We start from the raw sequence: 20462 nt of genomic DNA, 5'->3' as shown, positions 1-20462 counted from the left end.
CTGCCACATGCTTATTACTTGCCTTGTATGTTACTTGCGCTTGTTTTGGGATGGCATGTTTCATAATTAGTTTTTCCAGATTCTAATCTTTCAAATGTTTGTTTGCTGAAATTTGTACTACGTACCCTTAGGACCACAGGATGTTGTAAGTGGAAAAATATTTTGAGTCAGATCTTTACTCAAAAAAACAAAAAACCAATTTGATATTTTAATAACTTAACTAAGTGCAGCTAATTAATTTGCTTAAATGGCGTAGCTCAAAATATATCTTGTAAAAACTTAGCAGAAATCATGTTTATACAACTTATTTTTTTATGTATATCTTTTAAACATGCGTTTTGTATGTATAATGATGTAATAAAGGATGTAACTTGAAATTTATAGTCATTTAATTAGGATTTCACATGTATTCATGATGTGTTAAGTGTAATGACTTCAGAGAGCAAACCAGGAAACTGCAGTGGACATTTACTCAAATGCAACAGTGAACGTTTGAAGAATAGACAGGCTATTTTGCCTGATCAAGATTAAGTCGTATGTGAGCAGCACGAGTCAGGTTAATCCTTCCGAATGCATACCAATTAATACCATGCACATCCTACTCTGATTATACAGACCGCGAATGTAGAAAGTCTTGCTATCTAAAGCCTAACTGTATATTTTAGTCATGGTGTAAACAGCAGTACGATTTACCCTTTAAAATTAATCCAGTGCATACAGCTTTAAAGATGTTTTCTTTTCCTGAAAATGAAAAAAAAAAAAGAAATTAATTATTAATAACAATTACTATTTTTACTTTTAGTTGAAAGTCCAAACTGCGACAAAACGTGGTCAAGGTAAGTTTGTGAAGTTTGCCACATTATTAGTGTTTAGCTAAAAGAAGCACAGGTTCTGGCTCTGTGGGGCTTAACTCTTTATTGTTGTCTTATTGCAATTTGAGTATTTGCGTAATTGATCATCAGTCTAAATGTACAGGAGTACTCTGTTACAAACCCTTAGTTCATGAATTATTGATTTTATGAACGTAATCAAGATATCTTGTTTGTAATCACGTTTGTAAAATAGTTAGACCTGAAATTCTAAAAATATAAATATTTATTATTACATATATCCTTATGAAAACATAATTTATGAAAATTTGAGCTACATGAGCTGAATTTTCCATCAATATTGCATTGCAGTATTCAGCACTCCAGACTGAGTATGTTCCAGGACCTGGTGGGACGCTTCTACTGTGCATTCTGCATTCTGTGATGTATTACTGTTTATAATTTCATTTATGACTTTTCATGAACATTTTAATTTTTTTAGGACGAAGAGGTGGTGGTGGTGGTTATGGTGGAGGTGGAAGGTACGAACAGAGCTATGGCGGAGGAGGCGGTGGCTACAGCGGACGAGGATATGGCGGACAGCGTGACTACGGCGGACAGCGTGACTATAGTGGACAGCGAGGATATGGTGGTGGTAACAGATATGGTGGTGGTGGTGGAGGTGGTTACGGTAGTGGGTATAGTGATGGATATGATGGTGGAGGACAGTGGTAGATTGATCATAGGCTTTTTACCACTTGTATTAGCAGTTTCTAAAAAATGGTTGTAGAAAATTTTCGGGTTGGGCATTGGGGACAAGAACTATACCACAGTTAATGGTTTGTATTTTAATCAAAGCATTGCCAACGTGAATAAAAATTCTGCATTTATATTTGTAATACCGGCATACAGTTAGTGGTTTCTCTTGAAGATGTACTGTCTGTCAGTGTCATGAGCTAAGAAAATATTAACATTCTAGATTTGAGTTAATTTTTATATTTAAGTTATTAACTTAAAATAAAAAAAAGTTGACTGATCAAATATTATCCCCATCAATTAGAACAGACGGTTCAATATGGTAAAACCTTTAAATGCTATTTCATTGATGCTTAAATTAGCTGCTAATCAAATTAAAGATTTTTTTAAATTCTTAAATGTCAGTTAATTGGCAAACACTTTCTTAAATCTGTCTGGTGGGAGTCTTCTTGATTTAATGAAATGAGCTATTCAAAGGTTTAATTAAATTTTAAGGGTTACCTTTAATTTCTATTTGGCAGACAGTATATTTTTAACATATTTTTTGCATCTTGTAAGGATAGAGGACAATTTTGTAATACATCCGGTGTGCAGAAAAAAATTTTGGAATTTTGTGGTATCAAATGTATATTATTTCATTCGATAAATTTACACAGTGTTATATTGAAAACTGTTGGTATGGCATTTTAAGCCATTCTGTAAAAACAGTGTGCTAAAAAGATACTCTACAGTATTTGCATAAGTTTACCAAAAAAAGATAATTCAATTCTTTGATTTACTAATTTGAGAATATATGAATTATGTGATATGCATATTGTACTGTTCATTTTGATCCACTGTTTTTAGACTTTTTAAATAGCATTGTCTTCCGGATGATTATTTTCTGTTATTTTAGTCGTCTTCTGCTAGTATTGTATACAGTTAGCCTGCAGTTTTCGAAATTAGTGTATATTCTGTGACAGTTTCCTGCGAATAAATTCTGTGTTGCATGTAATAATAATGTTTTCAAATAAATTCCGTGAATGTATTTCAGACAGTGGGTTATTTTATTATTAGTGTGTGTACTGGTAAAATACTATCATGTCCTTTTTGTAGCAAATTCCATTTAACTAATTTATTCTCAGGCTAACAAAAACAAAATATTCTAAAAATTGTTGGCAGTAGTCATACATATAATGGTGATACAGAACCATCTGTGGCATGACCGCCCTTTTTGTAGTAAATGAAAAATTTCCGTTGCACCTAATAATTTGCCTTGGTTGGAAGGTATATGTTGCTCAAATACCTGTACTGTACACTATAATAGTAGCTGTGGAATTTCAAACAACCTGGATTGGATAAAGATTTATGGGTCGCTTTTCTTGGGTTTTACAATAATTTATCAGTTATCTGACAAGTCTGAGTGGTCTAGGGTCCGACCTTAAGAATAATGTAGCTGAAGGTCCTGATGGAAAAATCATTGCCCTGGGTGTTAGAAAATGTGTAGACACATGAACTTTATGTCTAGGACTAATAATAAATTTCCGTAGTGTCTTTGTCTATTTCCATAATTAGGCAAAATTTTTGTAGCAACTACAGACGTTCCGTAGTATTTGAAGTGGTCATTAAAAATTGCTCTGCAGTTACTCTTAAAATATAAATGTGTGCAAATGAATGTGGTACTAAAAGCATTTATGCTGTTATCAACTTTCCACTATTTTGCAATTGCAAAAAAATAGCATAAACTTGTCATGAATTATACAGTGTACCATTATTGGATACTTATATGTGGCAAAGACAAGCCGAACTAGTCACTTGTAGCAAATCGTGTTTCAGAGAAAATGGCCAGAACATGCTGGAATGTCAATTTGTTAAAAATCTATTTTATTTCACTAAACTAATAACCTTATATGTATACATCATGCTATGCTGTTATTTCCGCCATTTTGAATGTTGAAACAACACTTTTTAAGGATTTGATAGTTTCTGCATGAGAAACGCCCGAAATCATCAACTTTGAAGGCTGATTTCTCATATACCGGTCTTTAAACAGCTGTATGTTATATAAATGCTTATAACTTCATAAGGAATTGTCGGATTTGAATTATTTTTTTACCATTTTGTAGCTCTTATTTTACTCTTTAATAAATGTTAATATAGTACCTTAAAATTGCGACGAGTGACTGGATTGGATTGGCTTGTCTTTGCCACATATACAGTATTAAAGTTTCTAGGGCTACAATGACAAAACATTGAAAATGACTACTCTATGATGCCTCTTTAAAACTTTCCCAAGTTCATTCTACAGTATATACAGTAGGTATCAAAATGCTGGTGGCAATAGCCCCACAAAAGTTTGACAGAATAAGAGTTCAAGGCAAGTGATGAATGAATAAAGTTTGAAATACCTGTATAGAATCAAATGGCTTGTATAACTTTCTTTTTATTATAGTAAGTCGCAGGTGAGCAATGAAGTGTGCGAGTTTAGAAAAGGCAGAGGGTTGGAAACCAGGTGGGATAGAAATATACAGTTGCCTTTAGCTTTTCTAAGTCAGTTTTAATTTACATGCCAAATTGTTTACCATTAGCAATCAAACAGTTTTTCACTGCTGATGGAATTGTGAACAAAAATATGTAGATGGCAGGTTGGGTAGCAAGAACATAGAAAGTATAAATTAGATGCCAATAGAACAGTTCAGAATGAAAAGCGCTGTGTAGGTTTAAAACCAAATTTACGAAATCGTATATCTAATTTTGTCAAACTAGTTTGATTTACATTTTACAACAGTCTGGCAGATTTAAGGACACCCCCCCTATTTCCGCCAACCCGGGTCCCCCTAATTTAAGTCTATGTGGCATTTCCAGCCATCTAGAAGTGCCATATTCTGAGAGTTTGGGGCCAGCAACTATGAAAGCTCGCTCCCCACAAGACTTCAGCTCAGCATGCAGGTATAGCGCAGGGGCGGATCCAGAAATGTCCAAAAGGGGGAGCCGGAAGGGGGGGACGAAAGTTGGGCCGATTGAGACAACACTGTCGTAGGGGGTCCGGGGCATGCCCCCGCAAAATTTTTGTGTTCTAGACGCCCGAACATAACATTTGAGGCATTCTGGGCTATCATTTTTTTCTTTTTCTCTCTTTTTTTCTTTTTTTTTCTTTTTTTTACCTCCCAAAAGGGGGTGCCGGGGCCGGGCCGGCCCCCCCCCCTAAATCCGCCCCTGTAGCGTAGTTCAGAATTCTGAAATGTTCTTGGGGGAGTGATTGTGTAGAGGTTTGTAAGTAATGTGAGGTGTGACAAACAACCAATGAAGGGTGTCAACCAAACGAGCAGCGATTTTAAGTCGAAGCTGTACCCTCCTGATCAATGCATTAGCAAGACCAGCCAGGACACCATTACCTGTACAATAGTCCAGTCTAGATGTATTAGCTTTGAGGAAACATATCATTACTTTTACTCTTGCAAAATTGTGCGATTGGACATAGACCAAGCTGAGAGTGGATATAATTTGATGTCTCGTGGATCCCTTACTAGAAAATGGTAGGACGACTAATTTTCCACTTCTGAAATGGCAAAACTCTCCGTGTCTAGGGGTACATTCCCAAGGCCCTAGACAGTCCACAATTTGTCAGAGGAGATTTCGTTTTTGATTTACACTGTAGTACTGTAAAATTTTCTTTAGGAAGCCTAGTTGATTATAAATTCTTTGGAACCCCTACAATACAGAAGCTGCAATCCAACCAGATCTGACCCCATACAGCCCTGTCTCTTATACACATCTAGATGTGTATAAGAGACAGGTATCGAGTTGTCAACATAAAAAATGTGGATGATAAATATTATATACATCCATTCTATTCAATGTTCTTGTTCCATCTGTTTACTAATTGGCTGTTACATTCATTCTGCTTCCTCCTTCATCTCCACATCGTCCTCAGCCACCACTTGCACAAGTTTCTCTGAATCCTTGAGTTCTGAAAATTTAAGACAATCAGATAGTTAGAAATTAGTTTAACTGATTGATTACAACTCATGAATGAATAAATTTATATTATATAATTCTTTATTGATTTGTATACTGTTTTTTGATGCAGGGAGCTTGAAGTTTTCCACCCAGATTAAAGCCAATTTCATGGCCCTCCACTCACTCTTATTAACCCACTTTTCCATCCTTAAAAACCTCTCTTATTATTTAGAGTTTATTAATGTTATCACCCACCACCCTTAAAATGTCACCACCCCTTAGTTTTCTACAGCTATAACCCTGTCGATGTGAACACCAAAAATAACCCAAGTAAGTCTAAAGACTTGCTTCCAGTGGGGATTTTCTGGTGGTGACTAGTCTGTATATCGGTAGACAATCCCTTACTCTTGCCCTGTACACACTGTGTGTACACAGGCCATTCTTCATGCAGGACCAACGAATTAATGCGTAGCTGCACTTCAACAAAAATTGCACTTCAGCCCTCCAGCTGAAATACATGGAAATCAGTGGATGGAATTTGAATGGGTAGCAAAGGTTCAACAATGGATCTCCACGATTCAGTACACACACAGTGGCTACAACAAGCTATGCTGGCTAAGCTATGCTGCCTCATGGAAAACAAAACGTGTTAAGCCAGGTACTACTGCCATGAGATGAATCCAACCCTGCTCCTGTTAGCGCTAGATGGTGCGACGTCTACAAATTTTGGTGGCAGTCTGGATCGTCATTAACAACAACGAGTTGTACGCACGTTGTGGTATCGGCCAATGACCATACGGCGCAGTAAGTGCCTGGCTTAAATGACCTGGTATGTAGCTGCTTAACTCCAGCTTAACCCATTGTGCCATTCATTAAAGCACCTGTTTCTAAAGAATAGCATTTGGTTTACAACTTACTGGATGCTGGAGGTTTGATAATATGAATGTTTTTCTTGACTTCCTTGATATCTCTCTCCTTCCGTAGTTCCTTTCCTTTTTTGAGTCTGAAAAAGGCAGAAGAAGTTAGCGATTTAATCTTTATGAATAATTGGGGACAATACTACAATAGCATAAAGCTGAAACTACACTACCAAATTCTATAAGCGAAGTACATCTAATGAATTATGAGGGCCACTAACATTTGGGCTTAGATGGAAGGGTCATCCTATAATAAACATTTTTGTTGGTTTTCTACAGTCCAGGTAGGCTTGTAATCAATTCACTTGAGACAAAATTTTACATGGGACATTCTATGTCACAAGGACTTTGCAAGATACCGTAAAACCTCGAATAAAAAAACCATGGTCTTCATTTTTTTTTTTTGAACTTTGGATGGGCTTCTTTTGAAGGGTAATTTTGCGAATTAAAAGCGCTAGAAGCCTTTCCATTGTTGTCGTTTGGATGGCAATGGTTCAACAATAGATCTGCGCCGTGTTACAGGCCTCTGGGACGTCTCATTATCTTACATGGATATTACACAGGTCACATGCTAATTCTATATGGACGCACATTCACTCGGACAGGGAACGTGTGCTAAATTTTCCCTAGCATCATGGCATGCGTGTGTAACAATTTTTCTCTTGTGGGAATCAGGTATTAATTCAGTCTAACCTGTTAATGATGTGTTGGTCCTGTCTCCTCTTCTTAATCTCTTCAACGCGGGCCATTGCTTTAATTGTCTTCTTCCATAATTCACGATCATACTTCACAGGTACATTTCTCCTTTTCTCAAATTCAAATGAATTATCCTATAAAGATTTTTAATAAAATAAATTAAACATCTGGTACACCATGTGAGAAAATATGATTCTGACTCTGAGAATAAAAAAAACAAAAAAACACCATTAGTTTGTTGTTTCAACGTTTCTGAGATTACACCGACTGTCACAGGTGAATAGATAATTTAAATAATTGCTCATAATTTCTAATAGGAAAATGTGATGCACAGTTCAAAGGTTGAAGAAAGAATGTCGGAAAATATTACTTGGACTATTATGTTTTGTATATTAATGGTTTGCTTATGTACCAACTTCTGTATATAAAACTGATGACAGTAGTTTGCCTATATATGGATGCGATATGACATTATTGTGCCCATATATGTGCAGTGCCCATGTATGTGCAATTCACACAAATCTGCTACAAAAAACTGTACTCTCAAACTTTAAGGGACTGGGGCCAACAGGCTTATAATTTACTAGCTACCATTCCAAGGAACTGTTTTTATTACTTATGTGCATATGGGATGCCACGTACGGGGGTAGCAAGTTGGAAAATGTCATTTCCGGTAGATTTCCGGTGGCAGATCCAAGAATTTGAAATAGACAGGCATCAGGGAGAGACTTTCACTAATGGGAGGTCTGTGAATGAATGATTATGGCAATTCTAGATGGATGGAAATTACACATTTATAATTTTTAGAAATTTAGGGGGGAGGGGGAGTTTCCCCCTTGAATCTGCCACTGATCTGGTCAATGAGCTTTTGACATTAATTTTATTTTGCTGCACATTGTGATACAAAACGGCTCTGACTCCCGTGAGACAATTGGTAATTAAGTAGTGAAAGCATGCTAATATTGTGAATTTGAGGGGGATGGGTCACTTTCCGAGAGCTTCTTACTTGTTTGCAGAAGTGCAGGAGGCTGTCCCTGTCCCAATTTCCGGGACACACTCTTGAAATTGGGAGACTTGGGACCCCTGCAAGTACATAAGAAAGATACGCCCTTTCTCATTTCAAAGTCCTTGGTTCAATCATCACCAAAAAACCTGCCAAAAAAAAAAAATTAACGGCCTTGAATTAATGTTGATGTTCTTACCACAGCCAGTTCTTTGCCAGTTGATTTTCGAAAAGCCTTGGTCCATCGTACCTTTCTTGGGTTACGCTTCTTTTTAAATGCTTTGTGGCATTTTGATCGACAAAATCTGAAAATCTTGGGGAAGCAAAGGATAAAAAAGTTGGTGAAATGTAGAACAAAGAAATCATCAGAAGTGAAGATGGTACTTGCATTCAACATGATAGAAAGGCTTTAGTTACTTTATATAAGTCTTTAGTTAGGTCCAATCTTGAATTTTGTTGTGTTATTTTCAATTCTATTCCTCTATATCAGTCGACTAGGCTACAATGTGTTCAAAATTAGTTTTTTCATTGCATATTTAAAAATTTTAATAAGATTAAGACATCAAAATCAAATTGAAATACCGTATTTATTGATGAAAAGAAAAGGGTTTTTGACTCCCTAGCGAAGGCTCTCCTAACTAGCTAGCAAGACGGCCTATGGGCTTACTTATAGGCCTAGCTAGGCCTATGCTAAGCCTAGATAGAAACAGTTTAGTAGGCAAAGGAAGGGTCTACTGTACTCCTCAGCCTGCCTGGGCTGAGTGGGCATTCTTCATTAAACGTCTCCTCCTTCCGACACTACTACTACTAGTATACTACGTACGGCGAGGCCTAGTTTAATATTTACCTTGTTGTCGTTTCTTACAAACTGAATTCCGTGACCAGGATATACGGGTCCGGAGCAGAAATAACACTTTTCAATTCTCATTTTGTTTTCTTAAAAAATACTGTAATTTAAACAAACAGTTTCAAATTATAAAGCAACACCTTTCACCCATCAACTCATTACATGTGAACACGCAAGAACCTATTAAACGTAGAGGGCGCCATTAAACTATCTTACTCAATTCATGCATGAGATGATCACACGCAAGTGACATGCTGTACTGTAGTACGCATACTCCTTCATATTTTGTGCCTCTTGTCATTCGCTAAAACAGGCCTTAAACTGTGCTATTTGAAGGGGTGATAGGAGGACAAATGACAATTACTTGAGAGGAAGCATTGTAATTTTATTTTCCTGTTAGATTCCAGTGTTGTTTTTTTTTTTTTGAATGGCCAACTCAGACTTCGAAGGATAGGCAACAGACAGAGAGCAGTAGAAGAAGGCCTTGACATACAAAATCAACCAACTGGTTGCTATTTATTGGTGGCCTGGAGGGCTAGCCTGAGAAGCAAGGAGGTGATAGAACATAACCGGTAAGTAGTGTCAGCAAATGAAATGAGAGCAGATACTTTCATTTTTTTTATAGATGAACAACAGATATAGAAACATTGCGTTCTACTATTTGAATTTAGATAATGGATTGTAATTAAAGCCTTTTAATTACAATCCATTATCTAAATTCGAATAAAGGAGTCGGGAATTTTAAAGATTTATTTTAGGCCTTAGCCTCCTATAGGCCTAGCCTAGGTTAGTTTATCCTTATTTAGTTAGCTAGGTAGCTAGGCCTCTTAGTCTTACATTTTTTAGGCTAGGCCTAGTTCAGATATGTATCATCAGGCTTGTCTTTTGTTATACCTTATTTTGTGAAATCTTATTTTTTCAACGATCATCAGAAGAGTGGAAAAAAATGTTGTCTCATATTTAATTAAGCAAATAGTTTTGCTAAAAACATTGAATTGGATAACCCACAAAAGTCTGAAAAAGACTTATTTCCAGTGGTGTCATTCTGCTGGTGATTGAGCAGTACACCGGGAGACAATCCCTACATTTTTCCGAATAGTGTACAGCATTCTTAAACATGCACACGGGCCATAATGCACGCAGGACCAACGGTTTAAACGTCTCATTCGAAAGACGGTGAGCTATCGTAACTTGCATTTCGGCCTTCCACCTGAAAGATAAGAACAGCAATGAGAATTGTACCGAGGACCTAGAGATCTTCAGACGAAGGAGAAAATAAAAGTAAACAGTTTAGTAATGGGATGTTAAAATGCTTTAATTTTATATAATTAGAAAGAAATAGTGTACACATCATGTTTTTGGTGATTTCAAGGCAGCGACGGGCATACGTATCAAAATAAGGTTGATCGGCTTGGCTTTACCAAAACCTTAAAAATAACTCTCGCTATCTTAATGCACAACATCTTGGCGTAGGCATTGCCACTTTGTACATGTAAACAAAAACTGTTATTATTTTCTGAAATTTCCATATTTTTGTTGACCAAAAATAAATAATATTTTTGTTGAAATCATCATTATTGGTAGGCGGTGGGTTTGCTATAAACAAGGTATAAAAAAAGTCTTGCCTCACTTGCACAAATAAAATTATACAGCAGTGGATTGTATGGACCTCACTTCTGAAAGTATGTACTGTATTGTTAATAATACAATAAGTGTAGACTGTTTTTTATTCTAAGCGTGTACTTGCTGTAGAGTACGAACAATATTATTTGCAATACAAAATGCAGCTAATGCATGTAGCGCAGTATTTGTTCATATTCACAGCTAAAGTCATTTATGTACCTCTAGTGGATTTAATTGGTGAGCCTACTGTAGGCTAAACTCATTTATCAAACCAAAACTAATAGGTCCATGATCAAACCATCTTGGATAATTGTCTTATTTTTAAAAATTTTCTCAGATGGTTGTTTGCATTAAAAAGATTTTGGGGATAGCAGACTTCAAAGACTTAAGTTGAACAAATTGATTACTCACTAAGGTTAAAGTTCACATTTTAATATCTTGACCTAGCAAGAAATTATTATTTTTTAATACATATGATACAATGATTGATGTGTGTGTTTGTTCTTAGGCCTAGCCTAAGTCTTATATTTCAGTATTATTGTGTGTGTTTGAGTTGGCCATTATTGGAAAGGAAAAAAGGGAGCTTTATCTTCCTTTGAAAACATGGTCAAGAAACAATAAAATTGGTTTGAACAGTACTGTACCACTGCCTCAGTGCCAGTATCCAACAAATATTTTTAATCGAACAATTATTCTTCATCCAACAATTGGGAAATTTGAAAGTTCTGCTAACACTTTGTAACTTGATGCTCAATTTACTACAGGTATTCATCTAATGTACATGTATGCTGTAGCTGTAATTCATAGAATAATTATAAATTTACATAGCAATGTCTGGTAGGTAAAAATAACAACCCTGCCCTATATAGATTGAACTTTGTAATGTATAATTTTGGAAAATAATTTTGTCATGTCTTCTGATGAATGATAATAAGTATATCAAATGGATTGTTTTTGTAATTGGAATTATTTGGAATAAGTAATTTTGTTCTTTATTTAGTCTCGATGACGAAAGTCATTATTAGCCTTGTATGCCACAAAATTTACTCTGTTGTATTATCATCATACTTAATTACAATTATATACAATAAAATACGCAAAAACAAAGAAACTTACGATTACTTATTAATTTTCATTTGATTTCAGTTTTTTCAGCACCTTGTAAGGCAAACATGGAGGAGTCTAGTGAAACTAGTAATCATGCTAGTTTGGTGCCTGCTTCTGGTACTGCACTTGATGAGAAAGGGGAACCTGCAGTTCCAATGCCCAAACAATCACGTTTTAATGTGAAAATTGTTCACGAGCAACCAACAGAAACTCTACCACGGAATAAAGGCCGCATGTCAATGGTTGATAAGAATGACACTTTAAACGAAAGTATGCATGTGACTTTTGGACAGAATACTCATGAAGCTATTCCATCAATTGCTTACTACAGGAATGTTTTCTCAACTACTGCTGAAGCTAAGAGGCGACCAACATTGGCAGAATTGCATGAACCTAAGAGAAAGGTGTGAAATTATATCTTTTATAGTTTAAATTCATTATAATCATATCCCAACAATAATAGATAAAAAGACAGAGGTAAGCTAAGATTTCTTATACCACATTCAGATCGGTTGTAGCAATTGCGAAGCCCAATCGCAATCCACAATCGTGTGTGAAAGCTCACCAATAGTAGTCAATAAGTAATCGATATCGCAATTGTTAGCCGTTGTGATTGGGTTCTACAATCTTTATTACTCCCAATTACCATGGAATCCGATCGAAGCGAATTTCACAGGCACTGATTGGCTAAGGTCAGTCAACATAAGTCTAGCCACCGGAGGCCTATTACCATTTTACCTCCCGTTCCAAAAGATTTTTGTGTCTGCCTTGGTCTGAATTCACTCGTTGGTTGCGAGCAGGAGTGATTAGTTTTGGATTAACACTGGCTACATTGCAACCGATCGCATTTTTATGAGTGTAGTCTGAAAAGTGTTAGTAAACTTAGTAGTTTTATTTTAGTCATGAGAAAAAAAATCCTGGCCTATACCTACTGTATGCAAATTAAATGAGATTTCAACCATAGACCTATAGTGGCAAATATTTTGGCAAATCACCATTGTTTGTTTGAAAAAAATTCATAGTATATAGTTGTTTAGACTGAGTATTATTATGGATAATGCAATGATTAACTTGAAATGCATAGGTTTATGACAAAGCATTTTGAATGACTGTGATTGGTCTGTTCTGCTAGAAACATTATTCATTTAAAGTTAATGATTTCACCATACATCCTCATGGTTTAATCTTTGGTCTTTGGTATACTTTGTCATAAATCAGTAGTCGATCTTAAACTTGTTAAATTTTGCTTGTGCATTGGATTATCTAAATTTATTTTAATATTTTCTTTGTAACCGTCTGCAAACTTGTAAAAAATCTCATTACTTACAGTATTAGTTAAATTATTGAATAAATTCATTGGATCCAAACGATAAAAAAAGAAAGAACCTTTAAAAGAACCCTTATAGTACACACAAGTATTAGTTGAATTGTCAAATAATACGAAAAATTTAAAACTATAAAATTGGAAAGCATTTCCACCAAACCACGTTTATTCTATTCAACTTTGTAAATTGATAAGTCTATTTCATGAATACTTACCTGGTAAATCGACTAATTGCCATTGTTCCCGAAATGGAACACCCCTTCGAAAAAAAAAATAGAATAGTCTAACCCAGAGTGCCACATACAAACTGTCTCCCTAACAATCGTCCTCATTCCCTATTTTTGTTCGCGTCATTGGCAACAGCTCCTGGATTAATATACGATTTATTTATCACTTTGACCTTTGGATTTTTTAACGGCTATATTCTATTCGGTAATTTAGTATTTTTTGTTTGTTTTCAGGATGTTGAGAATTCATCACCTGAGGACCAAGAAGTGGGCAATGTTGTCCAGTTTCAGGGTAGTAAATTTGGCTGGATCAAAGGTGTTTTGGTAAGACATGGTTGATGCTTTTTAGTTCAGCAAGTTTTGTGATGTATTGAGAAGAAGCAATATGGGGTTTGTTGTCATCCCAAAACGCATCAGTGACCAAACAAATAAAAATTATTTTATTAATATATTCTTATCCTCCACATTGTAAGCTTTAAAATGATAGGTTGTTTTCTGGAATCGGATTACTATTACCACAGTTATGAGTAAAGGTATTATGGCATTTCTGTACTAACGTATTCAATACAGTGCCGCATTATTATGCTAATTACCCGGTTTAACATTTAGCGACAGTACGCTGGTTTTGGAATAGCAAGCCTCATATGAGGGTGCTGTCTGCCTGACTTACTTTTGCTATATCACATTAATATATTTAAAAATAAAAATACATGTTTCTGTTCTATAGTAGCGAGACCAATTCTTACAAAACTACCAGTGAAGAAGGAACGAGACCTGGTCATGTAGTGATGGCCATGAATGCTCCCAATTAAAACCATCCTGGGTCTCAGAAAATGTGATTTGTAAACAGCTTTTTTTCTTTATGTAAATTGGTCCTTAATTAATATTATCTTGCAGGTCATTCACATGTTACAGTGTTCTTGATACCTAGAAACTTTCCAAGCTCAGAGGATTATGTATAAAATTAGCTATTAGTCATAATTCAAACTGGATTAAAATGACAGAAACAATTTTTTTTTCCAAAAACCATAATTTCATAGTTCTCCATTCCAAAGGAAAGGTAGAATTATTTAAAATATTGGCAAAACCTGTTTTTAGTTTAAGTCAAAATTACTTACTGCTTGTTTTTTTGTTGTAAAGAGCATTGAGGCTTTTTTTCTGTGGAATGTGCTATAAAAGAATGAACTTATTTAATATTATTCTTATTAACTTTTCCAAAAATTATTACAGTTTCTAAGAGGCTGTGATTGTCATGCTTTTCATTAAATATTAGTGGTATGGTCAGTTGTGTATTCAATGAGGAAGGTGCACTGATGGGTAGATGTGGGTTAGAGACAAAGACCAATTAAATAACATTATAGGCCTGTACTTTCAAAATTAATCTATTTTCCCCGCACACAGGTACGATGTCTTCTGAATATTTGGGGCGTGATGTTATTTTTACGTCTAACCTGGATAACAGGCCAGGCAGGAGTTGGTGAGTTCATATATTTGCATATATTTGGTGATCGCTTTACAAGCGGGTCACCTCTTGTTATTGTCACAGAATCTCTTTTTAAAATTCTATTTCCTCCCATTTCTTGTTATCACGATATCTCAAAATCGCCATAAGCTACGAACAAGTCAGCTTCAACGAATATTTGGCTTGGCTTGGAATAGTCACAATAAAGTTTTCAATGTGCTCTGTCATGCGTAATGTCATCTACGCGCAATTTTGCATTTTTACATTATCGATTATCTCTTCCTAACAAATTAACATTTTTCTAAATCATATTTAGTGGGCATAAAGTTTGAATCTTGTACTGAAATATTTTGGGTACGAGTCACAATGTGCGTGCACGCATGTGTCGAATTTTTGAAATGCTCAAAATCACTTTTTGACTAAAGTAGAGCATATATAGACACATCAAGACATGGGCATACATAAGATTAATATTTATATTCAGTTTAGAAGAAGCAATAAGAGACACCCTAGTGAAAAATTGATAGCATGCACAAGTGATTTAATAGATACAAAAAGAAAAGTTTATCTTACCGTGGTGCTATTCTCTGGAACACACTGGATGAACATGTTAGAGATTCTTCAAATGTTAAAATATTTAAAATGACAACACAGCCTTGTAGAATAACACCCTCTGGGTGAAACAAGCTTTCCGTGTAAAAATTAAGTTTTAATAATAATAATAATATGCTATATTTATAATAAATAGCCAGTCACTATTACAAGATCATGATTGTAATTAAATCAAATATTGTTGAAGCATGAACTAATAAGTACTACTTATACCATGATTAAAGATTACCAAGCAAGATTAACATTAAGCAAGAATTAATTAAAAAAGTGTCTATTTAAAGATACTGTGTTTTAAAGAGTACTTAAATCACAAGTTGGAACTATGAAAACATTCACAAATTGATACTATCTGTGTTTAAAACAAAAAAAGCTTTCACTTTCTGTTGAAAACTTGAACAAGAAATTGGCTTATCTTTGTGACAACAGCTTTATTAATAAGGGGCCGTTCACAAACATCAACATTTTCACAAGTATGTGCTAAGGGGATTTGGTAGACTCATTTGTTCACTTTCACATACACTGCAGTATGCATGAACATTTTTACTCAAAATAACATACAATATCTAAAATAATAGATTTTTATTACCAGTTATAATTGCAGCCATGGATATAATATACATTTTTATGTAACAAAGTACAGTATTTTAGTTGCCTTCACAAAAAATTGCAAATCAACATTTTTTATGTACACTTTTAGGAAGGGAGTACCGAAAAAGAGTACTGTTTGTACATTTGCAAAAAAATTTGACAATTGTAAACGACCCCTCATCCGATTCTTATTTTCTTTCATTGAAACTCAAATTGGTAATATTATTAATCAATTTCAGAATTTTTTTTAAAGTAAACTTATCTTGATTTATCAAAAAAATGTTTTTGTCTAATTCTTATTCAAAGTTAACATATTTTAGCCATACTGTATATGATCAATTAAATATTTTATATTTTTTAAGATTTTTCACATTTTACTACCAATAGTATCTCTAATTTTGCTTATTTCTCAGCCACTTTTAATAGTGTTAATTTGATTGAATGATGTTATACTGTCCTTTTTTTTAAGGATGCGCTACGATCATCATTCTAATGTCAACAGTTGTCACAGTTTTAACAACATTGTCAATGTCTGCGATCTGTACTAATGGCCAAGTGAAAGGAGGTAAGAATCATTAACATTGATTTACATTCACATGACATTGTGTCATCACAATGTCAGCCATTGAAATCATCAATTTGGGTAAATATTCATGTCTATTTTGTGAATACTTACTGAATGTATTGATATGTACAGTAAGCCAGATTCCCAATAGGTCTTACTCATAAATATAATGGAATGTCTCACCCAGACGTATAATGCATAAACCTCTTGCATAACCAGCCTCAATTTTCATTTTTTGGGATTGAACATCATGAATGATAAAGGCATTTTAGCTTTAAATATTTGTATGTTATATTTTTTTTATTGTCTTAAGCGATCTTTCTGCCTGTTTATCTGTCAATTTATCTACATTATTACTTGAAATGACTAGAGAACTGATAATCCATAATTACCTTATGATGGTCCGTGTACTATCTAATGCTATGTAAATATATCAGAAGTAAATAAAAGTTGATAAATCAATAACCCACTCAAAATCAAAAGATAATATTTTATTAGTACATCATAAAACGTTTGAAATTTGAATTCCATCTTAATATAGAATACAGTAAACAGTAGAAATATGATTAAAATTACCTTAAGATAACATCCAGACTGTATAAAGTTTATGGTCTGCCTATTTGCAACCTACCTTCCTGTCACAGTGTATGGTTTCTCTCTGTATTGCATACCTTTTTATTGTTATATGAATTATTCATACGTACATATAATTACTTCAAATTCATGTATTGTACTATTATAATTATTCAATATTTATCTGTGTTTTAACGCCGCCTTTGATGACTTAATTAATTTGAATTGGATTCACGAAAAGAAATGAAATGCAGTCCATATGTACAATATTTACAACTTGTTTAATTTCACAGCACTCTACATTGAAATGAATAAATAGAGTAAATTAAGCAGTGTGTTATGTCGATGTATGATAATTACGCATCAACATTTTGAAAGTTGCATAGCTTTAGCGAACTAAGTGCTCACTACTACTAGTAGGTGTTTATAAAAGATTGTAATTTTAGTTTTCCATATTATAGATCATTTTTTTTAAATTCTTACAATGCAATATTACTTTTTTCCTAAAGAAAATCAATCAATTCTAATTTATTTACATTTAATTTTCTTTATAATATATTTTATTTTATTTTTATCATTCAGATTCGATTCTTTCTTTAAAAAAAAGATATTATTTTGATGTTGAACTATAGTAGTTTTATGTATTAATTTAAATTCTTTTTAATGTTTACAATTCTTAATACCTACTGTACATACATGGTCCCTTAGTTGTCAAGCTCTGCCAAGTTTTTTGGGTTATTCCTATTTTTAAACATTTCTGTTAATTATATGAATTTTGAAAATAATCTACAAATATGAAAATGATGATAATAATAAAAAAAAGAACAAGACAAGAATCTCTTTATTTAATTATTCGTGTGGAGTCGTGTGGTAGACTTACATGATGGATTCCCTTCATCCATCCATCACCTGTTCCTCTTCACACATTGCAATAATGTACGTCGTAAAAGTGAATAACGCACCATGTTTCCTGAACGTGTATGAACTCGCAGCTATATCTCACTCAATGTCTACCTAACTGGTAATTAAATTTTGGAGGTCAACCTTCTGAATAAATATGGGAATCTTAATCACACCACATTTTCGCAGAATTATTAGATTCCGATTAGATGCATCCTTTCAGAAACGTGTTACATTGGTTATAAAAAAAATGTAAGCCATGTTTAAAGGTGATGACACTCTCAACTACTCAGAAGAGGGTTAGCTAATAATCAGGAGTTCCTTTGGAAGTTTATAAAATAGTATTTTTTTGTAAATATTAAAGTCTATGGAAATTTAGAGTAGCCTAAATAAAGTAATTGAGTTGTTTAATGACAATGTGAGATGAAAACATTTTGCAACTCTAATGCCCTGACAACACAATAACATTTTCTGTGATGAATGTCCATGATTTGCGCATATGGGGCTTGCCATGCCAAAAGCATTAGTGACACTGAACTTGAAAATTAACTTGTTAATATGTTCATATCCTCAAACTTATCGGCTTTAAAATGATGAGTCATTTACTAGAATCGACTTACTAATTGCCAAAATTAAGTATTACAGCTTCTCTGTACTAAAAGTATTTCGCCACATTCTTTGACTCAATACAGTTTTTTTTTATTAGTTCATCATCCTTGCATGCATGCGTTCTGTGTTATTAAAAAAAATATTTGTAAAAAAAATTTTTTTTTTGAAATTTTTTTTTAATCCTTTAAAAAAAAAAATATATATATTTTTACATTTTTTTAATTAAATGATTAGTAGATAGTGTTTGTATTATCTCAATCATGATATAATTTGAACAGTGAACAACCCAAGGGTGATATTTGTCTTTAGCAAAATAAAATTAAAAAATGCCTCCCTCCCTCACCACATTTCCAACCTAGATAATGTTATAAACTAATATTTTTTTTATAGGGCCTTAATGATTTCTAACTGCACACATTTTGCTAATTTATAGTGTCAACTCTATACAGTCTTGAGACTGATTTCCAAAATCTGTTTACCAAGTATGCACACAAATGACATTGCACTCTATTGAGCTGTAAACAACAATGTAATGAACAATTTGAAATTATGGTTATAAATAAAATAATATAATAATTATTTGGCATTCCTAAATATATATGCTATATCAAGAAAGAGGCAATTATATTCTTCTTCAACAAGGGCTTTATATTTAAAAAATAGGTAAGATTTTATGAAGTGGTCCTTTATTTAGAATGGATCTAAACGCAAAACTACAAAAAAAGTAAATGTATTATAAACATTGTGAAATGAATGGAAGCAACATGTGTTGCTTTCATTAAGGACAATTTATATTTACACTTGATTATATAAAAGTATCTATCAGAATACTATCTAAAAATGCAGTGATTCTCTCAACTTATCTATTCAGTAATGTAGAAATCAATCATCTCCCACCATTTTGACTGTTGCAGTGGGGTATGGATTTATTGCAGTTTATTCCATAAATTGCTCAATTTTAAAATTTGAATTTTGAATGAGTAGCTCAGTTGAATTCTACAAATACTACTTTTAGGGGGGAAATGCATGAAAAGATTGACATTTAATTCAGTACAGTATGCAGTGTGGAAAAATAGTCATTTGGTTTGCCATTCCTACATATTATATGACATGCTGTCAGTTTGAACCACCTTTTTTGTGGGGGAGGGTAGGTGAGGGCGCTTGGAAAATGGATTTTCCTGTTATAAGACCATTTCCATAATTGGCCCAATGTCATCTTCAATAATAAGTTCATACTCAATGAACTACAGTATGAGTTTTAGATACTACCATATGCATATCAAATTTTTATAAAAATCATATACTTTTTAAAATAACATACTAATAACTTGTGGTATGTGTACCAGAAAAATTGAGCTTACAATTCACGTCAGTTGGAGTAGGTGACTTTGAATTCCATACCATTTTTGTCATTCAGGCTTATCAAAATGCCCAAAGGCAGATGATGTATATGATATGTAATTATTTATGTTCATTTGCAATGAGCCAGAGATCTACGGCTGATGCGGAATCTAGGATTGCAGTTCAAAGAGTATTCAGTGACTGCTGTCATCTGTATTAACATGTTCAAGCCAAATCATGAGAGCTAACTATTACAGTAGTAGAATACACAATGACAACATAGAGTACACAACAAGAATGAAAGTTCGAAGTACATGATAATTATATGTATTCTATTAATTGTGATTTGTTTATAAATGATATTGTAGTACTTATATTTCAGACATATCAGTCCATAGTACAGAACAAAAATAATAAGTCATAAATATAAAAAAGTCTATATCATCCTAGTACAATAGCTCATTCCATTTCCAGTTAGCTATCTGGCTCCAAAAACTGTGACTAATTCATAAAATGAAAGAAATCCTAAAGAAACGAACACAGTGCTTCGGTCGGTGTAACAAC

The 20462-nt window shown here is 33.8% G+C and overlaps 3 protein-coding genes across 4 annotated transcripts in view; 2 read left to right on the top strand and 1 right to left on the bottom strand.

Annotated features, from left to right (window-relative positions):
- LOC117110281 (glycine-rich RNA-binding, abscisic acid-inducible protein-like) overlaps positions 1 to 2597 on the top strand; it is a 31063-nt gene extending 28466 nt beyond the window's left edge. For both annotated transcript variants that reach the window (XM_033252930.1, XM_033252931.1), the window contains exons 4-5: positions 803 to 836; positions 1312 to 2597. In XM_033252930.1, the coding sequence (XP_033108821.1) occupies positions 803 to 836; positions 1312 to 1544 (267 nt within the window). In that variant the 3' untranslated portion in view covers positions 1545 to 2597. The remainder of the gene's footprint in view (positions 1 to 802; positions 837 to 1311) is intronic.
- A 2773-nt stretch (positions 2598 to 5370) lies between these two features.
- On the bottom strand, positions 5371 to 9159 carry LOC117110296 (probable ribosome biogenesis protein RLP24). The gene is made up of 5 exons (XM_033252949.1): positions 8968 to 9159; positions 8320 to 8433; positions 7115 to 7251; positions 6422 to 6507; positions 5371 to 5514 (listed from the first exon to the last, which is right to left on the bottom strand). The coding sequence occupies exons 1-5, from the start codon at positions 9046 to 9048 to the stop codon at positions 5441 to 5443; spliced, it is 492 nt and encodes a 163-aa protein (XP_033108840.1). The 5' UTR covers positions 9049 to 9159; the 3' UTR covers positions 5371 to 5440.
- A 47-nt stretch (positions 9160 to 9206) lies between these two features.
- LOC117110245 (solute carrier family 12 member 2-like) overlaps positions 9207 to 20462 on the top strand; it is a 47992-nt gene continuing 36736 nt past the window's right edge. The window contains exons 1-5 of the mRNA XM_033252874.1: positions 9207 to 9539; positions 11737 to 12101; positions 13483 to 13572; positions 14650 to 14725; positions 16380 to 16475. Coding sequence (XP_033108765.1) covers positions 11763 to 12101; positions 13483 to 13572; positions 14650 to 14725; positions 16380 to 16475 — 601 coding nt within the window. The 5' untranslated portion in view covers positions 9207 to 9539; positions 11737 to 11762. The remainder of the gene's footprint in view (positions 9540 to 11736; positions 12102 to 13482; positions 13573 to 14649; positions 14726 to 16379; positions 16476 to 20462) is intronic.

The sequence above is a fragment of the Anneissia japonica genome, unplaced genomic scaffold, assembly GCF_011630105.1.
Source record: "Anneissia japonica isolate Jap-2015-1 unplaced genomic scaffold, ASM1163010v1 scaffold673_len1821605_cov196, whole genome shotgun sequence".
Lineage (NCBI taxonomy): Eukaryota > Metazoa > Echinodermata > Crinoidea > Comatulida > Comatulidae > Anneissia > Anneissia japonica.
Note: the sequence above shows the minus strand (reverse complement) of the source record. Positions and strands in the feature narration are given on the sequence as shown.

What these genes read in the sequence shown, in the direction of transcription:
- LOC117110296 (XM_033252949.1), bottom strand. Translation starts at nt 9,048, where the DNA reads ATGAGAATTGAAAAGTGTTATTTCTGCTCCGGACCCGTATATCCTGGT. An exon ending in GACCAACACATCATTAACAG is followed by an intron (nt 6,508 to 7,114) that starts GTTAGACTGAAT and finishes TGCCTTTTTCAG; the next exon opens with ACTCAAAAAAGGAAAGGAAC. An exon ending in TATCAAACCTCCAGCATCCA is followed by an intron (nt 5,515 to 6,421) that starts GTAAGTTGTAAA and finishes TTAAATTTTCAG; the next exon opens with AACTCAAGGATTCAGAGAAA.